We start from the raw sequence: 12,082 nt of genomic DNA, 5'->3' as shown, positions 1-12,082 counted from the left end.
TGTTCCTGATACAATGGATGGTTGCACTTTCCCATTGGAATAAAATTTGAGACATACTGGTAAAATTAAAACCATATGGATTATTTATTTCATTAAAATACAATGACTCAAATGAGATACACTTAATTTATTAAGAACTAATTCTCTGCTCATGATTCTTCTTTTTAAATCAAACACTTGAAAAGTTCTGTACATCAGTAAGAGTGATTCTCAGAGGCGAGGGCCCAAAGCCCCACAGTGCCATAACATTACAGTTACTGAACTGTTCTGTTGACTGAATGTTATGGAGCTCTCTCGTAACATCTGGTCAGTACAGTTATACAATATGTACAGTATCAAACCTCCTGAATGAGGACAGGTTGACAGTGAAGCCCCACATACCGTGCAGATCAATCTAATATTTCCTATACCCTCTGTCCAAGAAGAGAAGTCCTGCTCATACTGAGTATCAGACAGAAAACAAAATGAAAATCATATCATGAGAGACAGAGGAGTGCCCAAGGCTCCGTTTTGAGAAGAAGAGAAAAGATGAAGCTGCCAGGAGCATACAGCCACTGAAGATTGAACACAGTCAGAGATTCTGGTCCCCATCGCTGTCTGCTCTGTTGTACAGCTGCAGGCAGCTCTCCACCTCTATGGCTGGCTAGTGGCCACTGAAGCACACCTTTTACCCCGAAGAGAGTAATGGGCCAGTGGTGTTTGTTCCTAAGTCAGTGACCTCTTTTTGTGGAGTGTGTGCTTCATTTGTGTGTCTATCTGAGTGTCTGGCTCCTGGTAATGGTGGAGAGGGATGATGAAATGATATGGATATCGAGACCTCTACGGTGCTTGAGCTGGGTGATGTATGGAAGCCACACCGGACGACTTGAATTTGGGAAGGTGGAGTCCAAATTTATTCTCCACCCCAGCAAAGGTAGCTGCAGCCAGGTGGTAACCTCCAATGTGGTCCACATTGATGGGAGGAAGCTCTGAGATTCGAGACTTGGGTTTGGGTTTGGATCCAGCTGGACGACTGCAGAGAGGATAGGACATGACGAGTCATTTCACAACCAAAGTTGTTTAGTAACTTTGTAGGCATCAAAATGTATTTTTTATGGTTGAACCATCCATAATAACTACTTTAATGGACTTCAAAAGGTCTGTTTTTAAATGAGACGGCCTCCCTTAATCAACCCCAAAGCGGTTGACTAAGTGTCACTTTGTTTTTTCTGAGGGAATTTGTAAAAAAAATGTAACTGCATAAGGGAGCAAAACATGGCAAAAACATCACTAAAGAGATAAAATAGGGTAAAAGAGTGCAGTAAAGAAAACTTAGACCACAAAGGAAAGTGGTTGATTTAAGGCCTTTAAAGAGCAGCAAATTACAAGATTGACATGAAACATGACTCAAAATGTTTTCAAATATTGGAACCCCCCTTTCACAACTGTGCTTGTGATATCCTCATTTCAAATAAATGCCATCTCCTCTGATAATTTATACCTAATGTATCCAAATACTTTGTGGCACCACTGTAAGTCTCTTTTATACGGACATGTGTTACAATGCTTTGTAATATAGCAATGTTACTGTGCTACAGCACACTGTTCTCTCTCATCACAGGAGCGCTGACAACTTTCCAAACATATTTTTAAATACTTATATGGATACAAAACAGAAGAAGACTTAGCTGGACACACATATTTAAAAGAAAAAAAGAACTTACTGTCCGCCAAAGTCAACGTAGAACCACCGTTGCAAGAGTTCATAAGTCACCAGAGTCACACCAAACTGAGGAGAAGATCGGCACATACGAGCTGGAGAAAAGAAAAACAAAACAAAAAAACCCCAAACAGTTTAGGTTAGTTTAACTGAAAAAACCCCAAAACAATCAGAGACACAGCGCATCTACTTGTCCAGTGATACACAGCCACACACCTCCAGCTCCCTTCCACAAAGCTCTGAAACCTTCCTCTCTCAAAATCTTCTTGAAGCAATCGATGACTCCAGAGTAGGTGGTCTGCCCTGCCCTTGCCGCAACTTGTAGACGTGTCTTAATGACATCAGCAGGTGTCACAAGGGAGGCAGCAGGAATACCTGGAAAACAGTTACAGGGAGTCATGAAGCTAATGGAAAATATGGTCTTTGTGCTTTAAGTGGAAGTGAAAAACAGTATGCACATATTTCTCTCATGGTTTTCTTTATAAATTGTAGCACAGATCAGATGGCATGCTAATACGGAGCACTGACTGACTTCATGTTGTGAATTATAATCACCTGCGATTGCTCCAGCACTGAGAAGCTGCAAAGGTCCCAGCCTGCCTTGTTCATCAGCTAGTTGAGTCTTTGTGTGGGCGTACACAGGGAAATAGATGGCTGAGAAGGGGATGTCCCTTAAAAAACAAGCTTTAGCACCCTAAAAAGACACATTAAAGACAGAAAAATGCAACAGTGAAAACCAGATGTAAAGATGGCAAGTGTCCATAGATACGAGAAGCTTTAAGTGAAAGAATTTATTTCTCCACCAAGGAGGAAAGAACACCGTTTGTACTGCTACTCTCATGATTACAGACTGCTCTTACAACCTGGAGAGGGTTTCATACGTTTCAAAGAATGTTACCTTATAGAGACCGAAGAAGCCCAGGTCACGGACCACACTCAGTGCACTGACTCGAGGTCCAGTGGTGATCTCACCTGCAACCTGCAGGCGGATCTTCACAATCTCCAGAGGGTTGGTAAAGATCACCTGAGAGGCTCCAGCCTAAATACACAAGGAAAGAAGGCAACGGATGACTTTTCCACGCTTGCAATTTTAAATCTGCTTCTGCATCTCACATGTATGCAGCTCAGGGATGGGAACCAAGTTTTTTTTTCTCATGAAAAAGTATCAAAAGTAACAATTACATCCTGATCGATCAATTACTTTGCCATTTCCTCGGACGGTAAGGAGTGCTGGGCCAATGTGTGTAAAGATGAACAACGCTATCAAAAACAAAAACAGAAAAAGAACATGTTGCATTGGACATTCGGTTCACTCTGGGAGCAAATTAGCAGTGCATCCACTGTTAGTAACGCAAATCGGACTCGGCAGGCAACTTAACGCAGCAAATGAGAGGACTCCATGCATGTTACTGCACACACTCTTAAGTGACTATCCACATTTTCTTACTGAGTACTCTTTGATTCATTCACACATTCATTCATTAAAAAGAGGAAAAGAGAGAAAGTCTGGCACTCAGTACTTACACAGCCACCCGCCATAATCTCAGCGAAGAGAGGAATTGTGTCATCTTTTTCGGTAAACTTATCTCTTACAAAGTCATTCACCTGTGGGACAAAAAACCCAAAAAAAAAAAAAAAAAGACAAACTCAATCAGCTTAATCTTACTTTTGTGGAGCTGCCTCAACATAATGCCCTACTGCCCCTACTGTTGAAATGCTGTACAGGCATCTTTATATGGTGGCCCTGAGAGGTCAAACCCACAGCGACTTAAGAAAACACCAACAAACAGAAAAAGACACAACAGAAATGTTTTTGGGGAGACTGTAACGTGACGGAAAAGTTACGGAAAACACTTTTCCATTTCCATTGTGTTTTGTGTGCTTTTGCAGCGTTTTTGTATTTAGTGATGTTTACTTAAGCCAATGTATTGTTATACTACAAGAACCTTATCTCAACACTTACAGAGGAAGTCCCCCATTATCTGGTTTCTCTGTACTAAAACTGCTAACAATAATCTGAGTTTCTACAACCCTGCTGTGAACCCTTTAAGCTCTTGCTTTAGTTCAGGTAGTCTCCAGCATATTAGGAAATACTGAGTGATGTAACTGTGATTGATCTTGACACAGTGCCTCAAAAATAATGGACGTTTTCAAAAAATACAAAAAGGGAAAAAAAAGGACATGTAAATATTAGCGCAGAAGGACTTTGACATTGGCTGCACAAACAGCTAAAAATAGAAAGACTGCTCTAAACATTAAACACAAAAATGTACCAAAAGTGAAGTCCAGGCTTTTTAACCCTGTGTGTGACACAGGAAATGGAAAAAACATTCAGTAAGATTTCCTCTTAACTACCTAGAGGTTTCCAAACTACAGTGAAGCAATGTGGAGAGAACATGATGAAACCAAAATTGGATTAAAAACAAAACAAAACAAAACCCCACAGCAACCAAAGTAGACACCAATCACAAAGCGTTTGGAAATGCAAATACAAATAGCTCTTGAAGGCGTTTCATTCTCGCAGGGTGGAGCACCCTACTTGGTAGTTACCCTGAGGGAGACCTCGGTAGAGCAGGGCGATATCGCCAAAAATATTTATCACGATATATATTTGCGATAACGATATAACTGACGATATAATTGATGCGAGACAAAATACAACTCCACAACATTACTAGCGCAAAAAGACAACCTTCCATTTATTTTCACTTAAACAAGAAGCTGGTTTTTATGTACATTAAAGCTTTATAAAAATGTAACAGTGCAAATGCAAATTCCTTGCTGAAAGTTTAACCAAAAGGCATTTCCAGTAGAAATGGGCTGACACATCCTGAACATAACCATGTATAATATCCACTGAAGTTAAAAAGAGGTGCTTTGCAACATTAAACTGCAGTGTGCAGTACGTATTTTTTGGACCATAAGGTGCACGGGATTATAAGGCACATTAAGCGAAACAAAGCAGTCAGATAAATCAAACTTTATTAAACTCATTCTTCTTGCTTCCTCCACTTCTGTACCATTGATTCATTAATGTTGAATTCTCTGGCAGCTGCTCTATTCCCATGTTGCTGCAGTATATTAATGACTAACCTTGTACCTTGTGGATGGATTATCTCAGTTGTTCTCCTGACTGAAGTTTGGTCCGTTTACAGCATCCTGCCATGCGATTGCATTTGTCTCTAACTATCAGGAACCTTAACGTTAACTTTTATAAGTGGAAAAGTGTTAGTGTTCGTCCTTCAGCTTCACTGTTTATGTTATGCTAACATAGCTGTGTCGCTAGCGATCACATAGCACATCATTGTATACCAGCTAGCCCAACTTCAGTAACCCTACAAACGTCACTGCTGTTTAGTTTCCTGTCTTCATTTATGTTGGAAGTGATAGCAGAGCTGTACGTTCGAATTTTTTCAGAAATCTCTCCGTCAGAACATGCTATATCATGCTTAGGTAACTAGCGAAACTAGCGAGCTAACATCCGCTAGCTTCCTGCTAACTTCTAACTCCGTTAAATGTAATAAATTTTGTTTTCATGGATGCCTGGAAGTTAAACTTCATAGTTACACCTGGTAAAGCAGCAATTCTGATCGTTTTATTAAAGATGAAAGAATTTAGACAGTTTTTAACTCTCAGTGTTCTGCAGTGTTCGTTTGACCTGAACGATACGGAGTTTAGGACCCAGATTACTCCCACATTTAAGAGCATCTTAGTCCGACAAATACGACAATAACGACGGCCGCTTGCATGTTCTGCAAAAAAATGTGCTTTGTCGTGTATCTGCCGGACAAACACCAAACCAGTTCCACATCACTGAAGTTGCACCATTTTTACAAACCAAATCTGGTTCATCTGTTTCACTCAACAATCAGCCATGTGCGTATGAAAACAAAGGCACTGCGCTTTCTCGTTTTACTCATATTCTATCGCGATATTTCATTTTCCTATCGTTGCCTAACATTATACCGGTATTACCGTGAACGGTATAATATGGCCCAGCCCTAGACCCCGGACCCGTTTGGTCATAAAAAGCCTTTTATGAGTACTCACTGTAAGTTTGATAGCCTTCTCTGGTGCCACACCTATGAGCTGAGGAACCAGACCTGTGGGGCATTATGAGAGATTGGGTTACAAGACTCTCCTTTCATTAGCAATACTGGGCAAACAGAAATGTGAAAAAAATACATAAAAGTATTTACACTGATTTTTTAGCAAGATAAATTGGGTGTTGCAGATAAGAAAATAACATAAGTTGTGAAACGTATGACGTTCTGTGTAGAGACAGGAGGATAAAACAGGCAGGAGGTGAGCCTACCTCTATAGAAGCCAAAGAAGCCCTCGTAGCGCAGCACCTTCTTAGCACAGTCAAAGCTGTTCTTGTACATCAACTCGCCAACAAAGGATCCGGTGGACCTCTGATTCTGCATACGAGTCTTTACCAAATCAATGGGGTACACAGCTGTTGCCCCCGTGGCTATTAAAAACAAAAAATACACCCAAAGTCAGACTGATTAGAATCCACTAAATGAGATAACAGGTTTTTGGTATGTGCCTGTTAGAGAGCACTGTTGAGATCACCTCCAGCAATGGAGCCCAGGGTGAACCTGTAGGCGGACTCTGCAATTTGGAGCCACACAGACCTTGAAGTATCTCCGTGGGCCTGATGAATAACACAAATAATATAATCTAAATTGTTTTTCATACTGTATTAAATTAAACATTGCACTGAGGTTTGAAAATATTTATACACAGTAAAATCTTGTTCTGGTTTTAGGTCAGTTATTAATAACAGGATGTGTAGCCAGCCCGTTACAAGCATCCTACCTGTTTCTGGCTTTCAGCCAGGTGATAGGGCAGGCACCCCTCCTCTAGTGGAGCTATCCTGTCAATGTCAGCAAGGTTCAGGCGCCTGAAAAACATGGTCATTTCCCCATTATCAGCATTGTATGCAAATATCAGTCAAATGCATACTGAATGTAAGAATTTGGGCATGAGTGTGTCTTTACCCAGAGGGAGAGTGCAGGCCTGATAACTGATAAAGGATGTCAATTTCCATAGGAGTGATCTGACCAAACTTGTTGGCTGCATGAACAAACTCCTCTGAAGATCAGAGAGGTCAGGAAGAAACATTTCAGTTAAACATCAGCATTTATGACTGTCAACCATGAAACATGTCATTTGAAACAGAAAGCCACAACGTCACAGTAATGTAACGATATGTGCACCTTTGGTCACGAGCGTGTCCTTCCGCGTGCCAGCCAGTGTGCTGTAAATCTTGCGAATAAGCTCCATGTTGTTCAGGAGAGAATTGAAGGCATTGAAGTAAGAGAAGCTGACCATGTGAGAGGTACTTCCTCCGGCAGCCTGGCAGAAAGAAGAAAGGCAATGCACATCAGGTACGGCTTCATCAGCAAGTTTTTTCTTTTAAAAATAATCTCTTCATGAGGTCACAGGATCAACTTTAAAATAACTGACATATTGTAAAAATTGGGAACTTCTGACACTTTTAGGCCAAAAAGGTTATGCTTCAAAGTGGGAAGGTCTGAAAGCACCGATGACTAAGAGAACACTCAGCATGAGTATGACGCTTAAAAGATCATTTAAAAACATCAGGGTCATGTTCAAAATAACCATATTATCCTTTAATGCTATTAACCCCAGATGAGAAGCTAAACAGGATTCACCTCTGGTGAGGTTGTAAATTTCAGTACCTCACAGCAGGTTACACTTCTAGTTACACTTCTACTTGTGAGTGATCAAAACTTCAGCAAAGATTAAGCTTTTGATTTACATCACGTTAATCCCATTTCAAACTCAGGTTACAATACCAGTCTGAAGAGCCGCAACACTCACCGAGACAAGGTTCTCCTCCACAAAAGGGGTGAGCACGTGGTGTCTGATAGTGGACATAATGTCACTGAAGTCCAGGGCAGAGATGACACCATTCTTGCCTTTGTCCTTTTGGGCAAATGCCTGGCGTGCATGCTCCAACTGCAGCTCCTAAAAAAAGACATCGCAAGACAGTGTGTAAATAATGTAAATAAAGTCAGTCACACAATATGTTGAGAAAGGAAAAGTGAAACAAAGAAACGAAAGCATAAAAGGCCCCCAATATACCTGCAGGAATTGGGTGAACTCGAGGTAGTTGAGGTGTTTCTTGCGGTCGTGTCCAAAGTGCAGACGGATGAACTCACAGTTCCAGTTGAAAGGAATATGGTGGTGCACTGTGGTCTGGCTGAAGATGTCCTGCACATTTTCTGCAGCACAGATACACATTAAAAAAAAAAAAAAAATCTTAGCAGGTCTTTCTTAAACTTTGAGGTTAAAGCATTTCATTTCTACAACAGAGTTTTGCGTGTGTGGTATTGGAAAGAAGGGAGACAGCATGGGAACAATTACATAAACTCATCCATGTGTAATGTTTAAGCCTAAGGAATAATCTGATTAACAATGTCATGTTGGGAAATTACTTCTACACTGCAGCAAAGCATGAAAATTTCTTTGCTGACAAACAGGAATGAATTCAGTGCAGCGGAATAAACTCCATGCTGAAACATTCTGAAACTGCATGAAGCTCAGTCTTTACACATATTAAGTGAAATAAGGCATAAATGCACACATACCAAAGGAAATGTCTCCAGTTCCAGACTTGTCAAACAGCTGAAAAGCTACTATGAAGAGAGCGTCCGGTGCACACAACACAGATTCAAATGCAAGAAACTCCTGGAATGAAATCAGCCTGCAAAGGTGTGTGGGTTTTAGAGAGAGAGGAAAAAAGAAGGTTTAACGTTTAAAGGCATCATTAAGAGATTAAAGACTGTGGAATGAAGCAAAGGCGAGCTCACGCAATACTAGTTCAAGGAACAATACATTTTCTCAGTTTTATCACCCCTATTAAAAAACAAATAAACAAACAAACAAAAAAACCCCACGGTCACTATGTTTCTGTATGAATTAGAAGGCAAGCCGATGACTGACAGAAACACCATCTTTCATTTCTGAATAAAGCGATACACTTTTCAGAGGGGTTTTTTTTTTTTCCACTGTGTATTTTATCTTATCTAAAGTAGCTGTAATAGCAATCAGACATGTCTCAATAAATTGTCAATTAGTGCTGATAAACTGAGAGCTTGTGTATGCAGTGTTTTTATCAGTACATACCCGTCCTTTGTGGTGTCAGCCACAGCAGCGATGAGCTGAACAGTTTTGGGGTTGTGGTGAATCTGTGTATGTAGTCCTAGATACCTCTGGACAAAGTCTCCTGGGGTCATGAACCTCTCTCCATCCTTGCCCTCTACACTGGCATACTGAGAGGAGAAAGAACATACCATCATCTTGGATGCCTTAAAAGACATGCTAAACAAATACAGGTATTGCCATTTTGATTCATAAGTTCACCCAATCCACCAGTATGACACTTGACATTACAGCTTTTTAACCCTAACCAAAGACCTGTGTGCCCACAGTGCTTGGAGACAAAAGTGGAGCATGACAGTGATTACTTTCACAAAGGGTTGTCACAGTGGATAGCTCCACGTGTTTTCATTTGGTGTTTTTTTTTCCTTTTTAAATTATGGGGGTGGCTGTAGCTCAGGTGGCAGAGCAGGTCAGCCACTAATCAGAAGGTCGGTGGTTCGATCCCAGGCTACAATGTAGCTTGCCATTGCCAGTGTGTGAATGTGTGTGTGAATGGGTGAATGACTGAATGTAGTGTAAAGCACTTTGGGGTCCTATGGACTAGAAAAGCGCTATACAAATGCAGGCCATTATATACACGCCCTTCATACAAAACCAAAGGAATTGGTGTCTCCTCCCAGGAGCTCACAGGGACACTAGCAGTGGAAAACGACAGTAACACACTGTATACTGTTTACCTCAAATTAAAATCACAAGTCATGAGATGCAAATATTATACAGCAAGAAACTACACAAACTTTGTTACAGTTGCAGATCATTAATAAAAGCTATCAAGTTAACCACCCTGCATCACTTGTTGGCGTCTTACCAAACTGTAATGACTATTTATGCTGCACCTGAACCACCAAGGTCACGAATCATGCAGCTACACCATGACATGTCAGAGACACATTTCCACAAGCACGAGCAGGCACACGTGGACTAATGTTTGTTGGCAGGAGTTTCCAAGTTATTTGACCTTCTGTATTGTCAGTGTGCTAAAAACTGCTGACCGGCAGGACAACCACGCAGCAGGTCACACACTCTCCACGAAGAAGACAGTGGAGAAAGCTGAAGGTTAGCAAAGTCTGCTGTTACCACAGTCTCTCATTGCATCACACGGTCAAACATGGACCAGTATCCTCGGACATGCAACTAAATTCAGCCTGATCGCTTAAATGAGGTAACCAGGCTCGGAGAGCAACCACCGAGTATGACAGCGTGACACATATTGATAATACGAGGAGACAGCTGAGGAAAAAAAACATATTACACTTTTGCAACGCTGTATCAACCACTCACATCCGCTGTTAGTGACCAAACAAGAATAAGCTACAACTGACTTTATGCTTTAACTTCAGTGAGGAAAAATAAAGCTCTGTTTGGCTAACTAATGAATGTGCCATTCAGATACACCCCGGCTTATGCTGTAACTTAAACCTCATGACACAACTTTACAAGCTCATTCACCAAAAAACAAACAAACAAACAGTTCAGACTACCCCCCACGCAACAACACAGTTGTTTAACAGATATATCGAGTTAATATGCAGTTATGCATAAGATGACATACTATTTTTGTTAGCGCTTACCTGCTGGAAGATTGCTTTAAGCTCACTTGGGTCCCCGCGTTTGGTAGATTGCACCTAAAACAGCACACACCAAAATAACGATGACATTTTCGAAAGTGCTTTTAAAACACCAACAAAGCAAAAGCAAGTTTTGCAAGCGGAGAGTTGGACATAGCAAGAAGCAAAGCGAGCAAGAAAAAAAAAAGCTTTAGGGGGTGATGTCTCCTTGAAAGCGTCCACTGCCGTGAAGGACAACCGACCCACTGCGGCAAATACATAAAAGCTAAGAACTGCGACGTGGCGTACATTTAAGTTGAGCCATGTAGGAAAGCCCACCAGCCAACAAGCCAAGCCCTTCTACAAAAATCAAAACTACCGTTATCCGGTAGCCAGCTAGCAAGCACACTCCACTGATGTGAAAAGGACACAAACAGTTTCATTGTTATAGTTTAAAACGAGCAACAAGATGAGAGCAAACTAAGAGTTGACTGCTGTGAAAAGATGGGAGTTCGGCTAGCGGTAGTGATTTTGTTTAATCACTGCAGTAATAGTAGTCCGATAGCTGTATAGCATTGCTTCGCTAATTCCGGGCTTCGTGGATGTCTCGTCAAGGCCAGCCTCCGCTGTGCAGCAGCTAGCAGGGATGCTACAGCGTCGGTATACACCGAGCCCGAGAGAGCCAACCCGGAAGGGAGCAGAAAGGCTAGCTTCGATAGCTCATACACAAGAAAACGAACAGAAAACATGCAAACATGGCAAAGTAGAGGTTTGAAAAACGCTAGGAGAGCGAACCACAAGTCACCTTGACCGCCATGCTGGTTTGACGTCAGTACAGTGAGCGAGCAAGACGCAGCGCTCGCGCTCAGACGTGTAGCTACAAGTGTCGGAAAATGAAACGAAACAGCGCGCGCTTTGAAAAAAGAAGGTGCGGCCGGTAAATTGGTTTAGCTATCAACCTGTGCCAGCTCTGAGACTCCTGTTACTGCGGTTAGTAAAAGTACTACACTACTGCGACTATCCCACTGCTCATACTACAAATACCACAGCAGCTAGTAATACTGTCACTTTAGTTTTTGATGACACCCCGAGCTACACATTGTTGGAACAGATCAATAAAGAATGTTCAATATACAAACAACAACAAAGACCTGTGGGTTTGAATTCTGCTCTAAAAATATCTATGAATTCAGCCCGACTTTATTTCGATGTCCTGTGTAGATGACGTAGCAATTATTTATTTTCATGCTTAAAAAACAAAAAAACACACACTTTATTTTACTTTTTGTTTGTTTAAAAATAGATAAGAGTTTATCTCCCTGACCTTGGTGAGGTGTCCTTATGAGAGATATGAGCTGTGTTTGTTTTCACTGATAAGGCAGCTACCTACTACAGTATCTCCACTAGCATATTATGGCATGTTATCTGTCTGTGCTATGATAATTGTAGAAATGTCATCTGCAGGGTCTTAGAGGTGTTAACTAGAGTACTGTACGATAAACCCTATAGTTAAATGGCACAGCTACATTACAGAGTCAGTCACTGAGTCTGTGGTTTGTATTATCAAAATCTACCTATTATCAACTTAAATCTTCATCTGATAAAGAGGCAGCTGTTTTAGCAGAAGCCTCAAACGCAG

General features: G+C 41.2%; 1 protein-coding gene across 1 annotated transcript; it reads right to left on the bottom strand.

Annotated features, from left to right (window-relative positions):
- Nucleotides 1–60: 60 nt before the first annotated feature.
- LOC146687913 (electrogenic aspartate/glutamate antiporter SLC25A12, mitochondrial-like) lies at nt 61–11,328 on the bottom strand. The gene is made up of 18 exons (XM_085440364.1): nt 11,249–11,328; nt 10,468–10,521; nt 8,861–9,006; nt 8,323–8,438; nt 7,817–7,956; nt 7,553–7,699; nt 6,925–7,063; nt 6,706–6,799; nt 6,524–6,608; nt 6,278–6,359; nt 6,015–6,173; nt 5,750–5,802; nt 3,224–3,304; nt 2,598–2,738; nt 2,255–2,393; nt 1,916–2,074; nt 1,704–1,794; nt 61–1,012 (listed from the first exon to the last, which is right to left on the bottom strand). The coding sequence occupies exons 1-18, from the start codon at nt 11,258–11,260 to the stop codon at nt 820–822; spliced, it is 2,031 nt and encodes a 676-aa protein (XP_085296490.1). The 5' UTR covers nt 11,261–11,328; the 3' UTR covers nt 61–819.
- Nucleotides 11,329–12,082: the final 754 nt, after the last annotated feature.

The sequence above is a fragment of the Copadichromis virginalis genome, linkage group LG18 (genome assembly GCF_057382275.1).
Source record: "Copadichromis virginalis isolate Kocher_CV1m ecotype Utaka linkage group LG18, C_Virginalis_male_GT1.1, whole genome shotgun sequence".
Classification (NCBI taxonomy): domain Eukaryota; kingdom Metazoa; phylum Chordata; class Actinopteri; order Cichliformes; family Cichlidae; genus Copadichromis; species Copadichromis virginalis.
This window is presented reverse-complemented; position numbering and strand designations above follow the sequence as displayed.